We start from the raw sequence: 27115 nt of genomic DNA, 5'->3' as shown, positions 1-27115 counted from the left end.
ACGCAGACACGGGGAGAATGTGCAAACCCCACACGGACAGTGACCCAGGGCCGGGATCGAACCTGGGACCTCGGCGTCGTGAGGGTGCAGGGCTAACCCACTGCCCACAACTTAAATTTTTAAAAAATATTCACAAGAATAAAATCAGAACTGAGAGCATTTAACCCACGGATTGGGTGTTTTCACTAGAAAAGGGACGACTGGGCAGCACGGTAGTACAGTGGTTAGCATTGCTGCCTCACGGCACTGAGGACCCAGGTTTGAATCACGGCCCCGAGTCATGTCCGTAAGGAGTTTGCATATTCTCCCCATGTCTGCGTGGGTTTCACCCCCACAACCCAAAGATGTGCAGGTTAGGTGGATTGACCACATTAAATTGCCCCTTAATTGGAAAAAATAATTGGGCAGTCTAAATTTATTTTTTTTTTAAAAAGAAAAAAGAAGACGGGCAGCATGGTCGGCACAGGCTTGGAGGGCCGGTTCCTGTGCTGTACTTCTCTTTGTAAGATTGATTACAATTTTTAAAGATTCAATAATCCAATCGGGAGATCATGGGAGTCTCTTTACCCAGTGAGTGGTGAGAATGTGGAACTCGCTACCACAGCGAGTGGTTGAGATGAACAGCATGAATCGATTGAAGGGGAAGCTAGATACATACATGAGGGAGAAAGGAATAGAAGGAGATGCTGATGGGGGAGATGTAGAGGGATGGGTGGAGGCTCACGTGATTCTGGATAAATGCACTTTATCAACTTTTATGGCAATGTGCTCTCCCAGGCTCAATGAGCACCAGCCCACTGGAAGCAAAGTCCAGCAGAAAGAATCCTCCGAACTCCCACTTCACCCACTGTCAGAATGAACACGGTTCAGTCCTGGATGTGATTAACAGCAACAATAACAGCGGAATCTAGACTGTGTAATCAATTGTGAACTCGCTGGTGTCTTGGCAGGTGAGATGAATGAGCGAATCCCTTCCCACATATGGCGCAGGTGAATGGCTTTTCCCCAGTGTGAACACGCTGGTGTGCCCGCAGGTTGGATGACTGAACAAATCCCTTCTCGCACACAGAGCAGGTGAATGGTTTCTGGGCAGTGTGAATCAGCTGGTGTGCCCGCAGGTTAGACGACTGGGTGAATCCTTTCCCACACGCAGAGCAGGTGAATGGCTTCTGGCCTGTGTGAATACGTTGGTGTGCCCGCAGGTTGGACGATGTTCGAAACGTCTTGGTGCAGAGAGTGCAGCTGAATGGTCTCTCATCAGTGTGAATGCGCTGGTGGACCCGCAGGTCCGCAGCATTTTTGAAGCCACTCCCGCAGTCAGAGCATTTAAAGGGTCTTTCATTAGTGTGAGTGACAAGGTGTCTCAGCAGGCTGGAGGATTGAGTAAATCGCTTCCCACACTCAGTGCAGGTGAACGGCCTCTCCCCAACGTGAACCTGCTGGTGCTTCTGCAGGCTAGATGACCGAGTGAATCCCTTTCCACATTTAGAGCAGGTGAATGGCCTCTCTCCAGTGTGATTGCGTCGATGAATCTCAAGCTCCGATGGGGCTTTGCATCCCTTCCCACAGTCCTCACATTTCCATGGTTTCTCCATGGTGCAGGTGATCTTAGATCTCTCTAGATCTGATGACCTGTTGAGGTCTTGTTCGCACACAAATGAAACGAAATGTAAATCGCTTATTGTCACAAGTAGGCTTCAAATGAAGTTACTGTGAAAAGCCCCTAGTCGCCACATTCCGGCGCCTGTTCGGGGAGGCTGGTACGGGAATTGAACCGTGCTGCTGGCCTGCCTTGGTCTGCTTTAAAAGCCAGCGATTTAGCTCAGTGAGCTAAACCAGCCCCGCATCACATCCAGTCTCCGTGATGTTTTTTCAGATTGTATGCCCGCTTAAAGCTCATTCTACAGTCAGTTCACTGGAACGCTCTCACTCGGGGGCATGTGTGTGTGTCTCGGTGCTTTTCCAGTCACACTGATGTTTAAAACCTTTTGAAGCAGGTAGAACAAATATGTCTCCTTCCAAATTCAAAGGCTGATGATGATCAGATCCTCAGGAATCACTTGGCTCTGTTGGATGTCAAAGGGAAGTTTGGTGTGAGAATTCTGTCAGTAAAATCCTCCCCTGATAAAATCCTGCAAAAAAGAGTTATGTCAAAGTAATTCAGAACAGGCAACTGTAGTTTCTTTGGGTCATTCTTTCCTCTCTTGTTCACCAAATGTCATCCCGGACACATTCTCTCCATTATTGCTCTGTTTTACCCTCCTGAAGGAGGAACCCAGGCTGATCGATGGATCTACGGTCACTGCTTCACATCCTGGACACAGACATCTGAACAGCTTTATGCAGGCTGCTAGTACATGTACTTTACATAATCTGGAACGCTCTGTCTGTGAGATGTATAATTTCAACATGGAATTGTATGGGCACTTGATGGAAATAAACTGGCGGGGCTACGGGTATGGAGCCTAGGAATGGGTTCAACTGGATTGCTCTGAAGGAGTCAGCATTTACCGAAGTTACCAAATGGACACCTTCTTTGCCAAAATGACTGGAAATATATACAGCGCTATGTCACAAAACTGGGAGTGGAGTAGGGGGGGGATTTGCAAAATGTCTTCCCATCATTTTCCTCCCAGCCCTGCAGTTTGACTTTAAACAGCACAGCATTTTGTTTATAGCTTCACACACACACAGACTGAAACTTCCTCCTCTGTCCAACATCTGTGAGTAAAACACTTTCTTTCTCCCCCTGGGAAATACAGAGAGTTGTGGGACTCTGGAACTGGAATTAAAGACAAATCTGCTGTGGGGCAAAATGCTGAGATTTTGTGGAACCTGTTTTTATTGTCTGAGATAGTTAAAGACCAATTTATCCTGTTTATTCAAATACCTTTTGTCTTTGATAAATGATTCATTAATGCCGGTTTTAGTTTGATTGCAGTAAAAGTTTTTAAAAGTACTCACCAACAGAAGTAGACCGATGCCCAACTATAAGAGAAGCGTAGGAAACAGGATTTCCTGCAGCAAATTCCAGGATTTCCTCTTGAATTTTGTAAATTTCAGTACAGAATTTGACACTGCCAGCAGGGCAAAACTCCACAGGATTTTGGAGAAAATGTACCAAAGCTGCTCAGTCTGATTCACTCCTTTCACAACAACATGCAGTGGAGTGATTGCACAGATTGACAGCACCGCTCCCGGCAGCTTCAGGTTGAAGACTGAACACCAAAAACAAGGACCCACGACCAGACCCACAGAACACAGAACATAGAACAGTACAGCACAGAACAGGCCTTTCAGCCCTCAATGTTGTGCCGAGCAATAATCACCCTACTCAAACCCACGTATCCACCCCATACCCGTAACCCAACAACGCCCCCCTTAACCTTACATTTTAGGACACTACGGGCAATTTATCATGGCCAATCCACCTAACCCGCACATCTTTGGACTGTGGGAGGAAACCGGAGCACCCGGAGGAAACCCACGCACACACGGGGAGGATGTGCAGACTCCGCACAGACAGTGACCCAGCCGGGAATCGAACCTGGGACCCTGGAGCTGTGAAGCATTTATGCTAACCACCATGCTACCCTGCTGCCCTATAACTTGAACAATAATAACTTCTATCAGGGAGACAGAACAGGGACAGAGAGAGTGGAGACACTAAATGATGTGATGAGTAATGAGATAAGTACATTCAAATCATAGAAAGGGGTTGGATTAAGTCAGTGCTTCCCAAACCTTTCCCGTGTGACCCCTTTTTATTAGCTGAGGCTTTGTTTGACTCCTGAGTGAAAATATATGAGGGTTGTTGTGGGTATGGGGTGTGGGCCTCAGCTGTTGAGGGAGAGGGGGTTTACAATGTCTTTGCAACTCTGATTACTAACGTGATATTATTAATAATTATTAATACCTGAGAGGGCAGCACGGTGGCACAGTGGGTTAGCCCTGCAGCCTCACGACGCCGAGGTCCCAGGTTTGATCCCAGCTCTGGGTCACTGTCCGTGTGGAGTTTGCACATTCTCTCCATGTCTGCAAGCATTTCGTCCCCACAACCCAAAGATGTGCAGGGTAGGTGGATTGGCCACGCTAAATTTCTCCTTAATTGGAAAAAATTAATTGGGTACTCTAAATTTATTTTAAAAAAATAATTATTAATGCTTGAAGATGGATTATTAATTGAAATAATCCTGATTATTAATGCACTAGCATCCTGATAATTGTAATAATTTCCATTTGTTGAAGCAACAGGCAGCTGATTATTAATACAACAGAAACTATGTTGTTCATATAATTAGATCCTGACTAATGTAATAGCAATGTCACGGTGGCACAGAGGTTAGCACAGCAGCCTCACAGCGCCAGAGACCCGGGTTCACTTGGGTGACTATCTGTCTGGAGTTTGTACGTTCTCCCCGAGACTAGGGCAGCACAAGTGGCTAGCACTGTGGCTTCACAGCGCCAGGGTCCCAGGTCCGATTGCCCGCTCAGTCACTCTGTGCGGAGTCTGCACGTTCTCCCTGTGTCTGCGTGGGTTTCCTCCGGGTGCTCTGGTTTCCTCCCACAGTCCAAAGACATGCAGGTTAGGTGGATTGGCCATGCTAAATTGTGTCCAAAAAGGTTAGCAGGGGTTATTGGATTACAGAGAAAGGGTGGAAGTCAGGGCTTAAGTGGGTCGGTGCAGATTCGATGGGCCGAATAGCCTCCTTCTGCACTCTATGTTCTATGTTCAGCATGGGTTTCCTCCGGGTGCTCCTGTTTCCTCCCACAGTCCAAAAAAGTGCAGGGTAGGTGGATTGGTCGTGCTAAATTGTCCCTTCTTGTCCAAGGATGTGTAGGATTGGTGGGGTTACAGGAATATGGCAGGTAGTAGGCCTCGGTAGAGTCCTCTTTTAGAGGTCATTGTGCTGAATGGCCTCCTTCTGCACGAGGAATTCTATGGTTCTCACAATTCCTTGGACTAAACTGTATTGTTTTAACACAGGTTTTCAAATTACATATTACATGGGTAGCAAGTTGACATATGTCTCGGTGTCTTGGACAGGAAGCAGTGAGATGGGTCCTTCAAAACAATAGGGCGACTGAGCATGGATCCTTCCGAAGAATTGGGCGGGTGTGTTTTACTAAGAGGAGACCGAGAATAGAGGAAGTGTGTGGGACGATGACTGACAGATTGAGGAAACCGAGGCAAATATATTTCCAGAGAAACTGGCAATGAAGACTTTTGTAGCCGGCGCGCGCTTTTATAAAGGTCGGTGGCATTGTCTCGTTGCACTCTCTTTCCTTCGCGCCACTGTGTCCAGGAGGACGGGAGAGAGAGAGAGGGGGGAGGGGGCGGGAAGAGGAGACATGGATCTTAAAAAATTATTGCCGCCGAGCAGGGGTAGAAGTTTTTTTTTACCTCAGCGGGTGACCCGGAAAAATTTAACAAGAGAGAGAAGAAAAAATTTAAAAATTATAAAAAAAAAATCAGGCTACAGGATGGCATCAAAGTGGCTGATGAGGTGGTCAACTGTTTCAACGAGATGAGAGTGCAAAAGTCGTGCAGCCACGAGGAGGTGAAGCTGAGGAAGAAGGCGGTCTTCTCCACGACAGCAAGGAGAAGATCATTCTGAATGCAGATAAGATGGGTGAACAGATTCTGGACAAAACAGTTGCTGACTGATGGAACCATCAATTCTACGGACACGTGCTTGTAGGATTAGAATAGCGGTTTTAATATACTTACAACAGAGCCAGCCTGTTAGCCGTTGAACTTTCGGTGAACTGGCTGGCTGACTCTGTGGCACGGGTCTTGATACAGCAGCTCCAGTGGGAGGAGTTCTGGGCGGAGCCAAGGGGGGGGGAAAGCCCAGTACAAACTCTCGAGTACTCCCAGAGCTACTCCCCCTGGTGGTCAGGTACTGCAACTGCACTTACAATATTGATACATACATATGAACAGAGTCACATTGGTAACTTATAATACCGTGTGAATCTCATTCACCACATTCACCCCCTGTGAACTTCGTAGGTGCTTGTGACCCACTGCGGGCCTTTATTGGCATGCTCCCGACGGAGGATTGCTGCTACGTACTCTATGATGCATCCTTCGAGACAAAGGAGACCAAAAAGGAAGAGCTGATCTTCGTTCATTGGAGTCCTGATAAAGCGCCCATTGGGCAGAAGATGCTCTGTGCCAGTTCCAAGGATGCACTGAAGAAGAAAATCACTGGGATCAAACATCAATGGCAAAGGGCAGCACGGTGGCCTAGTGGTTAGCACAACCGCCTCACGGCGCTGAGGTCCCAGGTTCGATCCCGACTCTGGGTCACTGTCTGTGTGGAGTTTGCACATTCTCCCCGTGTCTGCGTGGGTTTCGCCCCCACAACTCAAAAATGTGCAGAGTAGGTGGATTGGCCACGCTAAATTGCCCCTTAATTGGAAAAAATAATTGGGTAATCTAAAATTTAAAAAAAAAACATCAATGGCATGTCTTTAAGTCTGTGCTGTGGGTTTTTTTTTTGGCTTGCTGGGGTACCTTCAGTTTTGTATATGTCTTTTGAAGCCCCTCTTCTCGTGCCCCCCCCTCCAACTTTTACTTTAACCTATTTGTGATCAGGACCAGTAATCAACAGGACCCGAGTTCTGGAACAAGGGTCCAAAGAGGGTCTGTAGTGAGAGACTCGACGGCAGATTGTCAGTGTATGTATGACGGCTCCTCCTTCCCTCCGCTCCCACCGCAGGAACGGACATGGTGGGTTCAGATCATTGATCGCGCAACCCCAATCTCGATAGACATTCCCAGTCTGCTCCGCCTCCCTTAAATTCCAAACGCATTCTCTTGACTAAATCCAAGTGGGCCGAGGCATGGGATTTGATTAGCCGTTACTGCTCCTCGTTCCACGTCATTCGCTTTCTTTTTCCAAACATTCCTGACGTTTTAAGCGAGATTCTTAATCTTGGGCAGCACGGTAGCACACGTGGCTAGCACTGTGGCTTCACAGCGCCAGGGTCCCAGGTTCAACCTCTACCTTGCTGCGTGTATCATGTGACCAAATGTTCATTGTGTGTGTGTGGGGGGTGGGGGTGGTTAGGGATCTGCTAATTTGGAGCATCAAGAATCATTACTGTATCTTGGGACAGCACGGTGGCTCAGTGGGTTAGCCCTGTTACCTCACGGCGCCGGGGTCCCAGATTCGATCCCGGCTCTGGGTCACTGTCCGTGTGGAGTCTGCACATTCTTCCCCGTGTCTGCGTGGGCTTCCTCCGGGTGCTCTAGTTTCCTCCCACAAGTCCCGAAAGACGAGGTATTAGGTAATTTGGACATTCTGAATTCTCCCTCTGTGACCCGAACAGGCGCCGGAATGTGGCGACTCGGGACTTTTCGCAGTAACCTCATTGCAATGTCAATGTAAGCCTACTTGTGACAATAAAGATTATTATTATTAAAGTTAGGATCCTCCTCCCAACTGCCGAAACACCAGCACATTCACACGGGAGTGCAGCCGTTCACCTGCTCTCTGTGTGCGGGAAGGGATTCAGTCATTCATCCAACCTGCGGATACACCAGTGATGTCACATTGAGGAGACACCGTCATTGTTCTCTGTGTGGGAAGGAGAAACACTAGCGAGTTCACAAATGAGATTAGGGGTTGGATTCTGCTGTTAATCACATCAAGAACTGAACCATGATCATTCTGCTAGTGTCCATGCTCGGCCGAGGACCGCAAAGAACTTCAGAGAGTCGTGAATACTGCCCAGTCCATCACACGAACCTGCCTCCCATCCATTGATTCCATCTACACCTCCCGCTGCCTGGGAAAAGCGGGCAGCATAATCAAGGATCCCTACCACCCGGCTTACTCACTCTTCCAACTTCTTCCATCGGGCAGGAGATTCAGAAGTCTGAGAACACGCACGAACAAACTCAAAAACAGCTTCTTCCCCACTGTCACCAGACTCCTAAATGACCCTCTTATTGACTGACCTCATTAACACTACACCCTGTATGCTTCAACCGATGCCAATGCTTATGTAGTTACATTGTATATCTTGTGTTGCCCTATTATGTATTCTCATGTATTTTCTTGAATTTTGTTTAATTCCCTTTTCTTCCATGTACTGAATGATCTGTTGAGCTGCTTGCAGAAAAATACTTTTCACTGTACCTCGGTACACGTGACAATAAACAAATCCAATCCAATGTGTCTCTCCAGGTTGGATCACACGCAGAACACGTGTATGGTTTCTCCTCACTGTGAATGGTGTGGTGTTTCTTCAGGCTGTGTAACTGGTTAAAGCTCTTTCCACAGTCAGTTCACTGGAACACTTTCACTTGGGTGTGTCTCGGTGCTTTCTTTTGTTACACTGATCTCCAAAATCATGTAAATCAGACAGAAGAAATTGAAGTTTAATTTAATTGCACTCTGACCTCTTTGTGGAACACTTCCACTCAGCCCACAAGCATGATCCTGGCCTTCCGGTTTCTTGTCATTATAATTCAATTATAATTAGAACGGCTCCCATGCTCGCATTTCTTTCCTCGGCCTGCTGCATTGTTCCGGAGAAGCCCAACACAAGTTGGATGAACAGCACCTCGTCCTCCGATCAGGCTCTTTACAGCCCTTATGGACTCAACATTGAGTTCAACAACTTCACACCATGAACGCTGTCCTCCATTTTGATTTGTTTTTGCCAAGTGCCAGTCGCATCTTGTTTTCCTGTTGTTTTGCTTTCTATCCTTTATTCTTTAATCCTTTCATACTTAATCTGAACCAATGCTTTGTTTTTTTACTACAACAATGTGTGAATGCGTCAATGGCATCCCAGCTTGGATGGGTAACTGAATCCATTCCCACAGTCCCCACATTTCCATGGTCCCTCCATGGTGCGGTTGGCCTTGTGTCTCTCCAGTATGGATAATCAATTGAAACCTCATCGCCACGGACAGCATGTATATGGTCTCTCCCTGCTGCAATAAGATTTCAGGCTGCATAAAGCCTGTTGGAGGGCGTTTTGTGATACTGGACTATGATATAAATTATAGGTGGCCCTACATTTGTGCTCCTATATTACTTTTGAATAGTTCTGATGAGACAAGAGGTACTCATTGGCTTAGATGCCTGTTTAGAAGACGCAATTTGTAGAAATAGATCGTGTATACACAATGCTTGTTAATATCAGAAAGGACACAAAATGGCTGTTAATTATTTTAGCAATACTAAAGACACAAAATGGCTGAACTGGCCACTTTCCTTTAAAAATAAGTTACAAACTGTGTAAACTACCTCACGAGAACCTAGGGAGTATTTCAACAGCCACTGGTAACAGCTTCCCAGAACAAGAAATGCTATGTGTCCTTGATAAGATCAAGGACCCCAGTTACAGACAGGACATCATTATGTTAGTTTTGAATGACTTCTGTATGAAGTTAGGGGCAGGTAAGACAACACCCACTTTAACCATATATGTGGTAACTGGGATGCTAGGAAAATTGATTGACTGCATGTAATGAAGTGTGATGCGAATATAGTTGATGTAAATGAGAATACAACTAATTCCACCCCTTGAATCTGTATATTAACCCGTGTGAGCCTTAACTCAAGTGAGAAAAGGTGCTGTCAATAAGCTGCGGAGTCTCAGGCCTTTCCTCCCAGAATTCTGATATAATAAACTGCTTTTTTACTGATACTCAGGCCTTCGTGTGAATATTTTCACCTCTAACAAAGACCTTGTCCCAGTCAGTGCACTGGAACGCTCTCACTCGGGGATGTGCCTTGGTGTTTATTCAGTCACAATGTATTTAAATCCTTTTTAAGCAGAGAGAACAAAAATTTGTCCTTCTAGATTCAAAGCTGTTGATATTCAGATCCCAATGAATCAAGTGACTGACAGATCTGGGTGCATTTCTGGTTTGGAATCTAATATCCTGCAAAAAGATTTTACAAACGTTCTCACTGTCAGTATGGGATAGAAATTCAAAACGACAATTCCAGTTTCTCTGGAACATTTCTTCTACACTCATTCCGCAAAAGCGGTAAATCCCCGTCCCACAAACTCCCCATCCTTTCTCACTCTGCTGTACCTAAAATGCACCCTTGAAATTTTCTTGAAGGTAAAGCCCCATGCTAATCTACAAATACCATGCTCGTCACTTCTATTTATGTATTTGGTAGACTAAACATGTGTGTAATATAGAACATAGAACGATACAGCGCAGTACAGGCCCTTCGGCCCTCAATGTTGCACCGACATGGAAAAAAACTAAAGGCCATCTAACCTACACTATGCCCTTATCATCCATATGCTTATCCAATAAACTTTTAAATGCCCTCAATGTTGGCGAGTTCACTACTGTTGCAGGTAGGGCATTCCACGGCCTCACCACTCTTTGCGTAAAAAACCCACCTCTGACCTCTGTCCTATATCTATTACCCTTCAATTTAAGGCTATGTCCCCTTGTGATAGCCACCTCCATCCGCGGGAGAAGGCTCTCGCTGTCCACCCTATCTAACCCTCTGATCATTTTGTATGCCTCTATTAGGTCACCTCTTAACCTTCTTCTCTCTAACGAAAACAACCTCAAGTCCATCAGCCTTTCCTCATAAGATTTTCCCTCCATACCAGGCAACATCCTGGTAAATCTCCTCTGCACCCGTTCCAAAGCTTCTACGTCCTTCCTATAATGGGGCGACCAGAACTGTACGCAATACTCCAAATGCGGCCGTACTAGAGTTTTGTACAACTGCAACATGACCTCATGGTTCCGGAACTCAATCCCTCTACCAATAAAGGCCATCACATCATAGGCCTTCTTCACAACCCTATCAACCTGGGTGGCAACTTTCAGGGATCTATGTACATGGACACCGAGATCCCTCTGCTCATCCACACTACCAAGAATTTTACCATTAGCCAAATATTCCGCATTCCTGTTATTCTTTCCAAAGTGAATCACCTCACACTTCTCCACATTAAACTCCATTTGCCACCTCTCAGCCCAGCTCTGCAGCTTATCTATGTCCCTCTGTAACCTGCAACATCCTTCCGCACTGTCTACAACTCCACCGACTTTAGTGTCGTCTGCAAATTTACTTACCCATCCTTCTGCTCCCTCCTCTAGGTCATTTATAAAAATGACAAACAGCAACGGCCCCAGAACCGATCCTTGTGGTACGCCACTCGTAACTGAACTCCATTCTGAACATTTCCCATCAACCACCACTCTCTGTCTTCTTTCAACTAGCCAATTTCTGATCCACATCTCTAAATCACCCTCAATCCCCAGCCTCCGTATTTTCTGCAATAGCCGACCGTGGGGAACCTTATCAAACACTTTACTGAAATCCATATACACCACATCAACTGCTTTACCCTCGTCCACCTGTTCAGTCACCTTCTTAAAGAACTCGATAAGGTTTGTGAGGCATGACCTACCCTTCACAAAACCATGCTGACTATCCCTAATCATATTATTCCTATCTAGATGATTATAAATCGTATCTTTTATAATCCTCTCCAAGACTTTACCCACCACAGATGTTAGGCTCACCGGCCTATAGTTACCGGGGTTATCTCTACTCCCCTTCTTGAACAAAGGGACCACATTTGCTATCCTCCAGTCCTCTGGCACTATTCCTGTAGCCAATGATGACCTAAAAATCAAAGCCAAAGGCTCAGCAATCTCTTCCCTGGCTTCCCAGAGAATCCTAGGATAAATCCCATCAGGCCCCGGGGACTTATCTATTTTCACCTTGTCCAGAATTGCCAACACTTCTTCCCTACTCACCTCAATGCCATCTATTCTAATAGCCTGGGTCTCAGCATTCTCCTCCACAATATTATCTTTTTCCTGAGTGAATACTGACAAAAAGTATTCATTTAGTATCTCGCTTATCTCCTCAGCCTCCACACACAACTTCCCACCACTGTCCTTGACTGGCCCTACTCTTACCCTAGTCATTCTTTTATTCCTGACATACCTATAGAAAGCTTTTGGGTTTTCCTTGATCCTACCTGCCAAAGACTTCTCATGTCCCCTCCTTGCTCGTCTTAGCTCTCTCTTTAGATCCTTCCTCGCTTCCCTGTAACTATCAAGCGCCCCAACTGAAACTTCACGCCTCATCTTCACATAGGCCTCCTTTTTCCTCTTAACAAGAGATTCCACTTCTTTGGTAAACCACGGTTCCCTCGCTCTACCCTTTCCTCCCTGTCTGACTGGTACGTACTGATCAAGAACACGCAATAGCTGTTCCTTGAACAAGCTCCACATATCCAGTGTGCCCAACCCTTGCAGCCTACTTCTCCAACCTACACATCCTAAGTCATGTCTAATGGCATCATAATTGCCCTTCCCCCAGCTATAACTCTTGCCCTGCGGGGTATACTTATCCCTTTCCATCACTAATGTAAAGGTCACCGAATTGTGGTCACTGTCTCCAAAGTGTTCACTTACCTCCAGATCTAACACCTGGCCTGGTTCATTACCCAAAACCAAATCCAAAGTGGCCTCACCTCTTGTTGGCCTGTCAACATATTGTGTCAGAAAACCCTCCTGCACACATTGTACAAAGAACGACCCATCCAATGTACTCGAACTATATCTTTTCCAGTCAATATTAGGAAAGTTAAAGTCTCCCATAACAACTACCCTGTTACTTTCGCTCTTTTCCAGAATCATCTTCGCCATCCTTTCCTCTACATCTCTAGAACTATTAGGTGGCCTATAGAAAACTCCCAGCAGGGTGACCTCTCCTTTCCTGTTTCTAACCTCAGCCCATACTACCTCGGAAGAAGAGTCCCCATCTTGCACCCTTTCTGCCACCGTAATACTGTCCTTGACTAGCAGCGCCACACCTCCCCCTCTTTTGCCCCTTCTCTGACTTTACTAAAGCACCTAAACCCCGGAACCTGCAACAACCATTCCTGTCCCTGCTCTATCCATGTCTCTGAAATGGCCACAACATCGAAGTCCCAGGTACCAACCCATGCTGCCAGTTCCCCTACCTTATTTCGTATACTCCTGGCATTGAAATAGACACACTTCAAACCACCTACCTGAACACTGCCGCTTTCCTGCGAAGTCACATCTGTGCTCCTGACCTCTCTACTCTCAATCTCTCGCACCCCAAAACTACAATCCAGGTTCCCATGCCCCTGCTGAATTAGTTTAAACCCCCCCAAAGAGTACTAACAAATCTCCCCCCCAGGATATTGGTGCCCCTTAGGTTCAGATGTAGACCATCCTGTCTATAGAGGTCCCACCTTCCCCAGAAAGAGCCCCAGTTATCCAGAAATCTGAATTCCTCCCGCCTGCACCATCCCTGTAGCCACGTGTTTAATTGCTCTCTCTCCCTATTCCTCGTCTCACTATCACGTGGCACGGGCAACAACCCAGAGATAACAACTCTGTTTGTTCTCGCTCTGAGCTTCCATCCTAGCTCCCTAAAGGCCTGCCTGACATCCTTGTCCCCTTTCCTACCTATGTCGTTAGTGCCAATGTGGACTACGACTTGGGGCTGCTCCCCCTCCCCCTTAAGGACCCGAAAAACACGATCCGAGACATCACTTACCCTTGCACCTGGGAGGCAACATACCAAACGTGAGTCTCTCTCGCTCCCACAAAATCTCCTATCTGTGCCCCTGACTATTTAGTCCCCAATTACTAATGCTCTGCTCCTCTCCCCCCTTCCCTTCTGAGCAACAGGGACAGACTCCGTGCTAGAGTTCCGCACCCCATGGCTTACCCCTGGTAAGTCGTCCCCCCCACAAGTATCCAAAACGGTATACTTGTTACTCAGGGGAACGACCGCAGGGGGTCCCTGCACTGTCTGCTTCTTCCCAGTCCCTCTTACAGTTACCCATCTATCTCCAGTCTTTGGTGTAACTACTTCCCTGAAGCTCCTATCTATGACCACCTCTGCCTCCCGAATGATCCGAAGTTCATCCAACTCCAGCTCCAGTACCATAACTCGGTCTTGTAGGAGCTGGAGCTGGCTGCACTTCCTGCAGGTAAAATCAGCAGGGACACTAACAGCATCCCTCACCTCAAACATCCTGCAGGAGGAACATTGCACTACCTTCCCTGCCATCCCACTTAATTTCAACCAAGTTCTGGTAAACAAATATAAAACAAATAAAAAAAATAATAATATAATATAGCACTTACCTGCTCACCCCAATGGGTCTTATTATTAGGTTAGAGGAGGAGGGCGGGTGGGAGACACTACACGTGTAGCGTCTCGGGTATCCTCTCCACCACAATTTATTGGCTAGGAGAAAATCCTTCCCAGAAGTCCGCGGGTCGTACTTCCGGTTCCCGCCTTATATTATCTTTGCTCCCACTGGCACCCCGCCGCTCTCAATGTGTCCCCTCCCGCTCTTTTCAATGTCCCGGCTGTCTTACCTCTCGCGCTCTTTTCAACGTCCTGGCTGTCTCTCCTCCCGCGCTGTTTTCAATGTCCCGGCTGTCTTACCTCTCGCGCTCTTTTCAATGTCCTGGCTGTCTCTCCTCCCGCGCTGTTTTCAATTTCCCGGCTGTCTTACCTCTCGCGCTCTTTTCAATGTCCCGGCTGTCTCTCCTCTCGCGCTGTTTTGAATGTCCCGGCTGTCTTACCTCTCGCGCTCTTTTCAATGTCCCGGCTGTCTCTCCTCTCGCGCTGTTTTGAATGTCCCGGCTGTCTTACCTCTCGCGCTCTTTTCAATGTCCCGGCTGTCTTACCTCTCGCGCTCTTTTCAACGTCCTGGCTGTCTCTCCTCCCGCGCTGTTTTCAATGTCCCGGCTGTCTTACCTCTCGCGCTCTTTTCAATGTCCTGGCTGTCTCTCCTCCCGCGCTGTTTTCAATTTCCCGGCTGTCTTACCTCTCGCGCTCTTTTCAATGTCCCGGCTGTCTCTCCTCTCGCGCTGTTTTGAATGTCCCGGCTGTCTTACCTCTCGCGCTCTTTTCAATGTCCCGGCTGTCTCTCCTATCGCGCTGTTTTGAATGTCCCGGCTGTCTTACCTCTCGCGCTCTTTTCAATGTCCCGGCTGTCTTACCTCTCGCGCTCTTTTCAACGTCCTGGCTGTCTCTCCTCCCGCGCTGTTTTCAATGTCCCGGCTGTCTTACCTCTCGCGCTCTTTTCAATGTCCCGGCTGTCTCTCCTCTCGCGCTGTTTTGAATGTCCCGGCTGTCATACCTCTCGCGCTCTTTTCAATGTCCCGGCTGTCTCTCCTCTCGCGCTGTTTTGAATGTCCCGGCTGTCTTACCTCTCGCACTCTTTTCAATGTCCCGGCTGTCTTACCTCTCGCGCTCTTTTCAACGTCCTGGCTGTCTCTCCTCCCGCGCTGTTTTCAATGTCCCGGCTGTCTTACCTCTCGCGCTCTTTTCAATGTCCTGGCTGTCTCTCCTCCCGCGCTGTTTTCAATTTCCCGGCTGTCTTACCTCTCGCGCTCTTTTCAATGTCCCGGCTGTCACTGAATCCTGCAGGACTGAATCACTTTATTCATGGGGAAGATATTTATTTAAGCAATGAGTGGTCATGACCGGGAACTCACTGTCAAAGAGGATGGTAGATGTGGAGGTGATCAATAATTTCAAAAGGAAATTGGATGGGCACTTGAAGGAAATAGATTTGAAGGTCTGGGAGAATATAGAGGGGGAATGGGACTGATTAGATTGCTCGACAGAGAGTCAGCATGAACTAGAGTTGCCAAATGAACTCCTTCTGTGCTGTAATGACCGACTGGAAAAATATAAGGTTAGCGATACAACTAAATTACAAGACTATAAATGTAAATATATATATTATCCGAGAAGCATAAATAATATATCTAATATGAACCATATAACACCAGATATATAATTCAGTAGGTTTCAAGGTACTGTTGGATAAAGATAGGAGCAGGTAGGAGATGGCTGGCACAGTAGCTTAGTGGTTAGCACTGTTGCTTCACAGCGCCAGGGTCCCAGGTTCAATTCCTGCTAGGATCACTGTCTGTGCAGAGTCTGCACATTCTCCCCGTGTCTGCTCCGGTTTCCTCCCACAATAATAATAATCGCTTACTGTCACAAGTAGGCTTCAATTAAGTTACTGTGAAAAGTCCTTAGTCGCCACATTCCGGCACCTGTTCGGGGAGGCCGGTACGGGAATTGAACCGTGCTGCTGGCCTTGTTTTATTTAGCCCACTGTGCTAAACCAGCCCCTTGACACAAGCCCCGAAAGACGTGCTTATTAGGTGAATTGGACATTCCGAATTCTCCCTCAGTGTACCTGAACAGGCGCCGGAGTGTGGCGACTTGGGGATTTCCACAGTAACTTCATTGCTGTGTTAATGTGTTAATGAAGCCTACTTGTGACAATAATAAAGATTATTACTGTTATTGTTATGTAGTCCTCAGGTGAAGGTGCTAATTCCTAGGTGTGCACATCACCAACAACCTGTCCTAGTCCACCCACATCGACCAAGAAAGCACAATAGCGCCTATACGTCCTCAGGAAACTAAGGAAAGTCGGCATATCCACATTGACTCTTAGTAATTTTTACAGATGCACCGTAGAAAGCATCCTATCTGGATGAATCACAGCCTGGTATGGCAACTGTTCGGCCCAAGACCATGAGAAACTACATAGAGTCGTGAACACAGCCCAGTCCATCACGCAAACTCACTTCCTACCCATTGACTCTACCTACACCTCCCGCTGCTTTGGGAAAGCAGGCAGCATAATCAAAGAACCCTCCCATTAGGGTTATTCTCTCTTCCATCGGGCAGGAGATACAAAAGACTGAGAACATGGGTCAATCAACATCTGCCATGTGGGAGGCTTTCGAATGTCAGTTGACAGGAATTCAGGGTCGGTCCCAGGTTCGATTCCCCACTGGGTCACTGTCTGTGCGGAGTCTGCACATTCTCCCCGTGTCTGCGTGGGTTTCCCCCGGGTGCTCCGGTTTCCTCCCACAGTCCAAAGACGTGCAGGTTAGGTGGATTGGCCATGATAAATTGCCCTTAGTGCCCAAAAAGGTTAGGAGGGTTTATTGGGTTATGGGGATAGGGTGAAAGTGAGGGCTTCAGTGGGTCGGTGCAGACTCGATGGGCCGAATGGCCTCCTTCTGCACTGCATGTTCAATGTTTTATGGCAGACTGATACAGAAGGTGAAGTCGCACGGGATCAGAGGTGAGATGTCAAGATGGATACAGAACTGGCTCGGTCATAGAAGTTAGTGGGTAGCAGTGGAAGGAGGCTTTTCTGAATGGAGGGCTGTGACTAGCAGGGATCAGTGTTGGGACCTCTACTTTTAGTAATATAGATATAAATGTTTTGGAGGAAAATGTAACTGGTCTGATTAGTAAGTTTGCAGACGACATAAACATTGGTTGAATTACAGATAGCAATGAGGACTGTCAGAAGGTACAGCAGGTTATAGATCAGTTGGAGACTTGGGAGAAGAGATGGCAGATGGAGTTTAATCCAGACCAATGTGAGGTAATGCATTTTGGAAGGTCTAATACAGGTGGGAAATATACAGTAAATAGCAGAACCCTTAAGAGAATTGACAGGCAGTGGGATCTGGATGTACAGGTCCACGGGTCACCGAAAGTGGCAACGCGGGTGGAGAAGGTAGTCAAGAAGACATATAGCATGCTTGCCTTCATTGGCTGAGTATAAAAATTGGCAAGTCATGTTGCAGCTGTATAGGCTCTTAGTCTGGCCACACTTGGAGTATAGTGTTCAATTCTGGGTGTCACACTACCAAAAGGATGTGGAAGCTTTGGAGAGAGTACAGAACAAGCTTACCAGGATGTTGCCTTTTATGGAGGGCATTAGCAATGAGGAGAGGTTAGATAAACTCGGTTAGTTCTCACTGGGACGACGGAGGTCGAGGGGCGACCTGATAGAAGTCTACAAATCTATGAGGGGCATAGATAGAACGGATAGTCAGAAACTTTGTTCCAGGGTGGAAGGGTCAATTACTAGGGGACATAGGTTTAAGATGCGAGGGGCAAAGTTTAGAGGACATGAGCAAGGGAAGGATTTTACACAGAGGGTGCCTGGAATTGCTGCCAGAGCTGGTGTTGGAAGCAGGTACTATAGTGACGACTGAGGGGGGGTCTTGTCAAATACATGAATAGGATGGGAATAAAGGGATAAGGACTCCGGAAGTGTAGAATGATTTAGGTTATACAGGCAGATGGCAGCACAGTGGTTAGCACTGCTGCCTACAGCACTGAGGACCTGGGTTTGATCCCGGCCCTGGGTCACTGTCTATGTGCAGTTTGCAGATTCTCCCCTGCATGGATCTCACCTCGACAACCCAAAAGATATGCAGGCTAGTGGATTGGCTATGCTAAATTGTCCCTTAATTGGAAAAATAATTGGGTACTCTAAATTTTTAAAAAAGATTAGACGAGCAGCATGGTCGGTGCATGCTTGTAGGGCCTGTTCCTGTGCTCTACGTTCCTTTGTGTATATTATCTGTGTATTAATTCACTGTACCTTGCAATGTCAGTCACCTCCGGGGGAAAACCATCCCTTTAATTGTGAACATGCCAAACAAATAAATGTGTCAAGCTGAGGTAGAAAAGGATGTCAATGCCTTTGAGAGGGGGGGGGGGGGGGGGAGAGAGAGAGAACTGGGCCAACCTTTCTAGAGTCTGCATCCTCCTGGGATTCATTTCCTTTCCCTTCAGTTCCTACACGTCAACAATTTAAACCCAGAAATAGAAAATAATTGAAAGGGGGAAAAAAGAAAGTGTTTTACTCACGTTGGACACTGGAGGAAGTGTGTGTGAAGCTCCACCTTCGTTCACACAAAGCCCGTGCTCTGATTGGCTGGAGGACCAGTGTCCTTCCGGTCCTCCCACTCTTCCTATTCGTCAAGCTGATAAGGATGAGGTACTTTCGCACATGCGCAGTCCCGGACCGCCTGTCCACGCTGCGGTTAGAGTGGTTTCCCCAGCGCGGGGGCTTGTGGGAGATGAGGCCGCCATTACCCATCCAGAACCAGCCTCCAAATTCCTGGTATTGGGATGAAAATCTATCTCGTCACAAGTAGGGCAGCACGGTAGCACAAGTGATAGCCCTGTGTCTTCACAGCGCCAGGGTCCCAGGTTCGATTCCCTGCTGTGTCATTGTCTGTGCGGAGTCTGCACGTTCTCCACGTGTCTGCGTGGGTTTCCTCCGGGTGCTCCGGTTTCCTCCCACAGTCCAAAGATGTGCGGGTTAGCTAGATTGGTCATGATAAATTGCCCTTAGTGACCAAAAAAGGTTAAGAGGGGTTATTGGGTTACGGGGATAGGGTGGAAATGAGGGCTTAAGTGGATCGGTGCAGACTCGATGGGTCAAATGGCCTCCTTCTGCACTGTATGTTCTATGTTCTAAAAGTAGGCATACATTAACACTGCAATGAAGTTACTGTGAAAATCCCCTAGTCACTGGTTGGCGCTGATTTAGCACAGGACTAAATCGCTGACTTTTAAAGCAGACCAAGGCAGGCCAGCAGCACGGTTCAATTCCCGTACCAGCCTCCCCGAACAGGCGCCGGAATGTGGCGACTCGGGGCTTTTCACAGTAACTTCATTTGAAGCCTACTTGTGACAATAAGCGATTTTAATTTCATTTTTTTCATTTCATTTCAGTCGGCACATTCCGGCGCCTGTTCAGATACACCGAGGGAGAATTCAGAATGTCCAATTTACCTATCATCATGTCTTTCGGGACTTGAGGGAGGAAACCGGAGCACCCAGAGGAAACCCACGGAGAGAAACATGCAGACTCCACAGACAGTGACCCAAGCTGGGAATCGAACCTGGTACCCTGGCACTGTGAAGCCATAGTGCTAACCACTGTGCTGCCCAAATCATGAGGATGATAAGTAAGATCAATTGGGAGTTACAATCAATGGGGGCGCGGGGGGAGGGGTCAAGGTTGAACCTTCATGCACAAACTCAGCCAGTACGGGAATTGAACCCATGCCCACCCCAGCACCAGTTGTAAATCTCCTTGCGAGGATATTCGACCTGGTCCCATTCGGGTCCGGCTTGTACAGACTTTCCATCCCGTCACGCCAGATTTCTGGTTCAGCACGCCGTAGGATTCTCCGTTTCACCGTCTGGTCAATGGGGTTTCCTATTGTGGAGCAGCCCCACGCCCTCGGGAAACCCCCGGTCTGCCGGCAAAATGGAGCATCTCGACGACGGAGAATTCAGCCCCCTATCTTTTCCAGAACCAGTGCCTCATAAATCAGGCGCCCTCCCTCCTACACCAGCTTTCCAACTGTGTGTTTAGTCACTCATTCCCCAATTATATACTCACTTGCACATGGCACTGGGAGTAATCCTGAGATTACTGCTTTAGAGTTCCTGGGCGGGATTCTCTGCCCCGCCACACATGTTTTCTGGTGCGGCGCACCAGCGGGATTCTCTGTCCTGCCAGCCGGCCAATAGGGTTGCCCATTGTGGGCAGCCCCATGCCATTGGGAAATCCCCAAGTTTGGGTGCGATGCCGGCGCAACGGAGAATCCAGACCCCTATTTTCTAATCGTTTTCCTTGCTCCCTGAAATCTGTTTCCCTTCAAAATCTATGTCAATGTGGACCATGACATCTGGCTGATCAACCTCCTCAGGGAATATCCTACAGCCGCTCATTGACATCCTTGATTCTGGAACCAGGGAGGCAACATAACATACTGGAATCACATCCACAGCCATAGAAATATCTGTCTGCTCCCCTAACTGATGGGCCTCCTGTTTCTACTGCTGTTCCCCCTTCCTCCTTCTCTCCTGTACAGGAGAACCACCTCTTTTGGCTCAGACGGCACTCCTCCCTCACCAGTACCCACAATGAAAAAATGATTAGTGAGCAGGATCCCAGGTAACTTCTGTCTAATTCTCTTGGACTGTCTGCTGCTCACCCATTCACTTCCTGCCTCCAGGCTACTAAGCTTCAGTCTGACCAGCTCTCTGAACCCCGCTATCCATGTAGCTTTCAGCTTTGCAGATATGCCACAGTGACCCCCACCGCCGCTTGAGCTCTGAAACCCAGAGCTCAGGTTCTTCAGCTGGTGACAGTTGCTGCAGATGTAGTTATCTTGGATACTGTAGTGGCCAGCTTCACACATATTGTAGAACACGCATTCCACATGACCAATCATTCCTGCCATGGCTTCCATTTGCTTCCTTTGTATTAATATTATCCTACTTTGGTTTACTGATGGAATCATACAATTTACAGTGCAGAAAGAGCTCATTTGGCTCATCGTGTCTGCACCGGCCCTTGGAAAGAGCACCCTACTTAAGTCCACACCTCCATCCATCCTCATAACCCAGTAACTTCAGCTATCCTTTTGAACACCAAGGGGCAATTTTAGCATGGCCACTGCATCTAACCTGCACACCTTCACTCATTCCATTAGTTTTAAGATAGCTATGGAGAATTATAGTTCTGGTCCAAAAGTTAAAATTTTAAATTGGGACAAGACCAATTTCGATGGCATTAGGCGGGAACTTTCAAAAGTTGATTGGGGGAGCCTGTTTACAGGCAAGAGGATAGCTGGTAAGTGGGAGCCTTTCAAAAGTGTGTTAACTAGGGTCCAGGCTGAGAAAATTCCTCCTAAGAGTGAAGGGTAAGGCTGGTAGAAGTAGCAAACCCTGGATGACTCGAGATATTGAGGGCAAAAAGAATGACCAGGGTGAGGGTGGGGCCTCTTAGGGATAAACAGGGTCATCTGTGTGGGGATCCGCAAGGGATGGGAGAGGTCCTAAATGAATATTTCTCATCAGCATTTGCTGTTAAGAAAGCCACGAATGTTAGGGAAATTCGGGAAATAAAAAGTGATGTCTTGAGGAGTGCACATATTACAGAGAAGGAGGTGCTGGAGGTATTAAAGTGCATCAAGATAGCCAAATCCCCTGGACCTGATGAAATGTATCCCAGGACATTGTGGGAAGCGAGGGAGGAAATTGCCGGCCCCCTAGCTGAGATATTTAAATCATCGGCGGCCACAGGAGAGTGCCTGAAGATTGGAGGGTAGCAAATGTTGTGCCCTTGTTTAAGAAAGGCTGTAGGGATAAGCCTAGGAACTACCGACCCGTGAGTCTTACTTCTGTAGTGGGTAAATTGTTAGAAGGTAGAAGGTATTCCGAGGGACAGGATTTACAGGCATTTAGACAGGCAAGGGCTAATTAGGGAAAGTCAGCATGGCTTTGTAAGGGGAAAGTCATATCTCACGAATTTGATTGTGTTTTTTGAAGGGGTAAGCAAGAAGGTAGATGAGGGCAGTGTGGTCGACGTTGTCTACATGGACTTTAGCAAGGCCTTTGACAAGGTACCGCATGGTAGGTTGTTGCAAAAGGTTAAATCTCATGGAATCCAGGGCGAGGTACCCAATTGGATACAAAATTGGCTTGGCGACTGAAGCTAAAGGGTGGTTGTGGAGGGTTGTTTTTCAAACTGGAGGCCTGTGACCAGCGGTGTGCCTCAGGGATCAGTGCTGGGTCCACTGTTATTTTTATATATATTAATGATTTGGATGAGACTATAGGAGACATGGTTAGTAAGTTTGCAGATGACACCAAGATTGGTGGCATAGTGGATAGTGAAGAAGGTTAAATAAGATTGCAACAGGATCTTGACCAATTGGGCCAGTGGGCTGATGAATGACAGATGGTGTTTAATTTGGATAAATGTGAGGTGATGGATTTTGGTAGATCAAATCAAGGCAGGACCTACTCAGTTAATGGGAGGGAGTTGGGGAGAATTACAGAACAAAGTGATCTAGGAATACAGGTTCATAGCTTCTTGAAATTGAGTCGCAGGTGGACAGGGTGGTGAAGAAGGCATTCAGCATACTAGGTTTTATTGGTCAGAATATTGAATACAAAAGTTGGGATATCTTGTTGAAGTTGTACAAGACATTAGTAAGACCACACATGGAATACTGTGTTCAGTTCTGGTCACCCTATTACAGGAAGGATATTTTTAAACTAGAAAGTGTGCAGAAGAGATTGACAAGGATGCCACCAGGACTTGATGGCCTGAGTTATAAGGAGAGGCTGGATAGGCTGGGATTTTTTTCCCTGGAGCATAGGAGGCTTAGTGGTGAACTTATGGAGGGCTATAAAATACTGAGGGGCATTGATAAGGTAGATAGTTGTCATCTTTTCCCAAGGTAGAGGAGTCTAGAACTAGAGGGCATAGGTTTAAGGTGAGAGGCGAGATATACAAAAGAGACCAGAGGAGCAATTTTTCACACAGAGGGTGGTGAGCATCTGAAACAGGCTGCCAGAGGCAGTGGTAGAGGTGGGTACAATTTTGTCTTTTAAAAAGCAGTTAGAAAGTTACATGGGCAGGGTGGGTATAGAGGGATATGGGCCAAATGCGGGCAAGTAGGACTAGCCTAGTGATAGAAACTGGGCGGCATGGACCAGCTGGGCCGATGGGCCTGTTTTCATGCTGTAAGCATCCATGACTCTATCTTTGGACTGTGGAAGGAAACCAGAGCTACAGAGGAAACCCACACAGACATGGGGAGAATGTACAAACTCCACACAGTCACCCAAGGCTGGCATTGAACCCGGGTCCCTGGCGCTGTGCAAACCGCTGTGCCACCATGCCGCCACTACTTTATTATCCCTGAGCTCATCTTATCTTTACTTGCCGAATGCTTGTGTTTCTTACTTAAGTCTAACTAGTAGCACAGTTGTTAGCACTGTTGCTCACAGCTCTAGGATCTCAAGTTCGATTCCTGGCTTGGGTCACTGTCTGTGCGGAGTCTGCACGTTCTCCCCGTGTCTGCGTGGGTTTCCTCCGGATGCTCCAGTTTCCTCCCACAATTCCCAAAAGATGTGCTGTGAGGTGAATTGGACATTCTGAATTCTCCCTCTGTGACCCGGACAGGCGCCGGAATGTGGCGACTGGGGGCTTTTCACAGTAACTTCATTGCAGTGTTAATGTAAGCCTACTTGTGACAATAGAGATTATTATTTTTAAAATAATACATTTTTCTAATTCTCAGCTATTTGAAGCCCTACAGCAGTTTCTCACCAACCAATGTAATGATGTTTCTCCTGTGATGTTATTCTTTGATGTTTTCAAATCTCAGCCCGCTCATGCAGCTTCTCAACTCCTGATCGGCTGGAAGCTGAGCAAGCGAGAGGAAGAAAAAGAAAAGAGGAAGACTCTCTCTCTCCCCTCCTCAGCAAACACCCTCACTTACCAAACTCACAGTAATTCCATGCTAATCTAGTTTCACTGTGACAGTGCATTTAAACTCTCCCATTTATATGACTGAGATCCAGATGGTCTCTTATCTGGCAGTTATAGAATCAGATTAGATCAGTTATTTAATTTGCTGATCTCAGGGCAGCACGGTGGCGCAGTAGGTTAGCCCTGCTGCTTCATGGCACTGAAGTTCGATCCTGGCTCTGGGTCTCTATCATAGAACATATAACATACAGTGCAGAAGGAGGCCATTCGGTCCATCGAGTCTGCACCGACCCACTTAAGCCCTCACTTTCCCCCCTATCCCAATAACCCCACCTAACCTTTATGGTCACTAAGGGCAATTTATCATGGCCAATCCACCTAACCTGCACGTCTTTGGAATGTGGGAGGAAACCGGAGCACCCGGAGGAAACCCATGCACACACGGGGAGAACGTGCAGACTCTGCACAGACAGTGACCCAGCAGGGAACCGAACCTGGGACCCTGGCGCTGTGAAGTCACAGTGTTATTCACTTGTGCTACCATGCTGCCCTGTCCATGTGGAGTTTGCACATTCTCCCCGTGTTTGCGTGGGCTTTGACCCCACAACCCAAAAGATGTGCAGGGTAGGTGAATTAGCCACGCTAAATTGCCCCTTCTTTGTAAAAATAAAAGGGGTACTCTAAATTTTAAAAAAATAATAATAATTTGCTGATCTCATCTGCTCTTCAGCAGAGGACTGGATTTGCTTGATTAACCCTACCACCAAGCCTATAAAAACTTCAGCTCTAAGTTAAATGTTAAATTGCAAGCAGTTTTATAAAATATTAAACTTTAAGGTGTAAAATTTTACTCCCTTCTCACCAAACCCACAGTAATTCCACTCTGCAATGGTTGCAATTTACTGATTAACTGAGGATTCACAGATCTCTGGGAGAGCGAATTCTGAAGATTCACCAGCCTTTGACTGAAGAAATGTCGCCTCATTTTAGTCTGAAGTGGTTGGCACATTATCCGGAGAATTGTGAGCCCAATTGCAGATGGTCCAGCCAGAGGGGAAACAGCCCCTCTGCAAGAACAAGCAAACTATTCCAGAATTTTAAACTTCTCAATGAGTGAGAAAAAAAGAGAGAGAGACAGGTTGTGAGAGTGAAAGAGACAGAGGCAAATATGCAAAGAGAGACAGATAGGCGCAGAGAGTGGGGTAGACACTGAAAGATACATTCACCATTCCATATAATTGTCAACTGAGGCTGACAAGACAGAAATAAAGAAAAGAAAGAAAGTCTTACATTTAAACAGAGATTTTCATGAACTCAGGTGCTTTTGAGACAATGGAGTATTATTGAAGTGTCACTGCTAATGTTTAATGGTAGACAGGGAGTTTGATAAAAATGCTGAATCAGCAGATGACAAAATATGATCTTAAAATCTACATCTCAATGTCGAATCTTTCTTTCGATATCTCTGAAGATGTCATTGTTTGATGCAGTTTCAGCAGCTGAATGAATACACTTCATGTCGAATTCCTGACAAAACTCGAAGTGAGAGTCATAGAGCTGTTGATGTCCCAAGTAAACGTAAACATCCCACGAGTAAAAGCTGTGTGAGCACTCAGGCACAAGAATGATAGTGTCAACGTTATAATGGAATTAACAATGTAAGCTGCAAGGGCAGCACGGTGGCGCAGTGGTTAGTGCTGCTGCCTCACGGCGCCGAGGTCCCAGGTTCGATCCCGGCTCTGGGTCACTGTCCGTGTGGAGTTTGCACATTCTCCCCGTGTTTGCGTGGGTTTCGCCCCCACAACCCAAAGATGTGCAGGCGAGGTGAATTGGCCACGCTAAATTGCCCCTTAATTGGAAAAAATTAATTGGGTACTCTAAATTTAAAAAAAAAACAATGTAAGCTGCAAAAAGATCAATTCCAAATATAATCGCTGGATATTATCAACATTATAAATTATAACCAAATTGTTATAACCAATTATTATAACAAATTATAACCAAATTAAGGGGCAGCAGGGTAGCATGGTGGTTAGCATAAATGCTTCACAGCTCCAGGGTCCCAGGTTCGATTCCCGGCTGGGTCACTGTCTGTGTGGAGTCTGCACGTCCTCCCCCTGTGTGCGTGGGTTTCCTCCGGGTGCTCCGGTTTCCTCCCACAGTCCAAAGATGTGCGGGTTAGGTGGATTGGCCATGCTAAATTGCCCGTAGTGTCCTAATTAAAGTAAGGTTAAGGGGGGGTTGTTGGGTTACGGGTATAGGGTGGATACGTGGGTTTGAGTAGGGTGATCATGGCTCGGCACAACATTGAGGGCCGAAGGGCCTGTTCTGTGCTGTACTGTTCTATGTTCTATACACGTTTGCATCTGTTATAACATTAATAAACTCAGTTTACAGAGACCAAAAAGAAATTTCCTGACAAAATAGGGACAAAGCTTCCTACTTCTCTCAGGTCATCAATTTTCTCCCTTCCAGAGAAAAGAGTTTCAGATTGTTTACCCTTTCCTGGTGATTCTAAACAATCCGTTCCTGTAACATTTGGGATTGAACTTTTATTTTCCTTTTCCTAGTGAGGTTTGACAGCAGTAGAAACAGCTCCTGATGTCTAAGGGATTACAGTTTGGACTATGTGTGTCCACAAATTTATTCATTATATGTATCCGTTGCCTTTACCGCTCGACCACAACAACTCGGTGGCTGTTTAAATGCTGAGCAGTGAAAACTTCAATCATCCTCCACTTTGCCGCATATGGGCAGTTATATACTGAACAGTCTCCAGTCAAAAATAGTTACTGAAGGAAATTTCCAATTGCATGTTTTAAAGCTGCTCGTTTTTGTACTCTTTAGCATTTTAATATGAAGCTCCTCGACTACTGTGAATAATCTTCCAATTGGTAATAATGGGGAAGTGAACCACATTGCCAACCGCAGAGGAACACACACAGACATG

At 46.8% G+C, this 27115-nt stretch overlaps 2 protein-coding genes across 4 annotated transcripts; one reads left to right on the top strand and one right to left on the bottom strand.

Annotated features, from left to right (window-relative positions):
- Positions 1-421: 421 nt before the first annotated feature.
- Positions 422-18785, bottom strand: LOC119952414 (gastrula zinc finger protein XlCGF7.1-like). 3 transcript variants are annotated; one of them, XM_038776149.1, is made up of 3 exons: positions 18726-18760; positions 9935-9937; positions 422-2132 (listed from the first exon to the last, which is right to left on the bottom strand). In XM_038776149.1, the coding sequence occupies exon 3, from the start codon at positions 1593-1595 to the stop codon at positions 921-923; it is 675 nt and encodes a 224-aa protein (XP_038632077.1). In that variant the 5' UTR covers positions 1596-2132; positions 9935-9937; positions 18726-18760; the 3' UTR covers positions 422-920. The 3 variants fall into 3 exon arrangements, with proteins under 3 accessions (XP_038632077.1, XP_038632078.1, XP_038632080.1); XM_038776150.1 differs by lacking the exon at positions 9935-9937 and having other exon boundaries at positions 18726-18785; XM_038776152.1 differs by lacking the exon at positions 9935-9937 and having other exon boundaries at positions 422-2066; positions 18726-18769.
- LOC119951634 (cofilin-2-like) lies at positions 5427-25793 on the top strand. Its single transcript, XM_038774814.1, is given in 5 exon segments — positions 5427-5583; positions 5586-5665; positions 6016-6233; positions 23975-24011; positions 25656-25793. Coding segments are annotated over 5 exon segments (528 nt in total). The 5' UTR covers positions 5427-5528.
- The last annotated feature ends 1322 nt before the right edge of the window (positions 25794-27115 follow it).

Source organism: Scyliorhinus canicula, chromosome 17, assembly GCF_902713615.1.
Source record: "Scyliorhinus canicula chromosome 17, sScyCan1.1, whole genome shotgun sequence".
Taxonomy (NCBI): Eukaryota; Metazoa; Chordata; class Chondrichthyes; order Carcharhiniformes; family Scyliorhinidae; genus Scyliorhinus; species Scyliorhinus canicula.
Note: the sequence above shows the minus strand (reverse complement) of the source record. Positions and strands in the feature narration are given on the sequence as shown.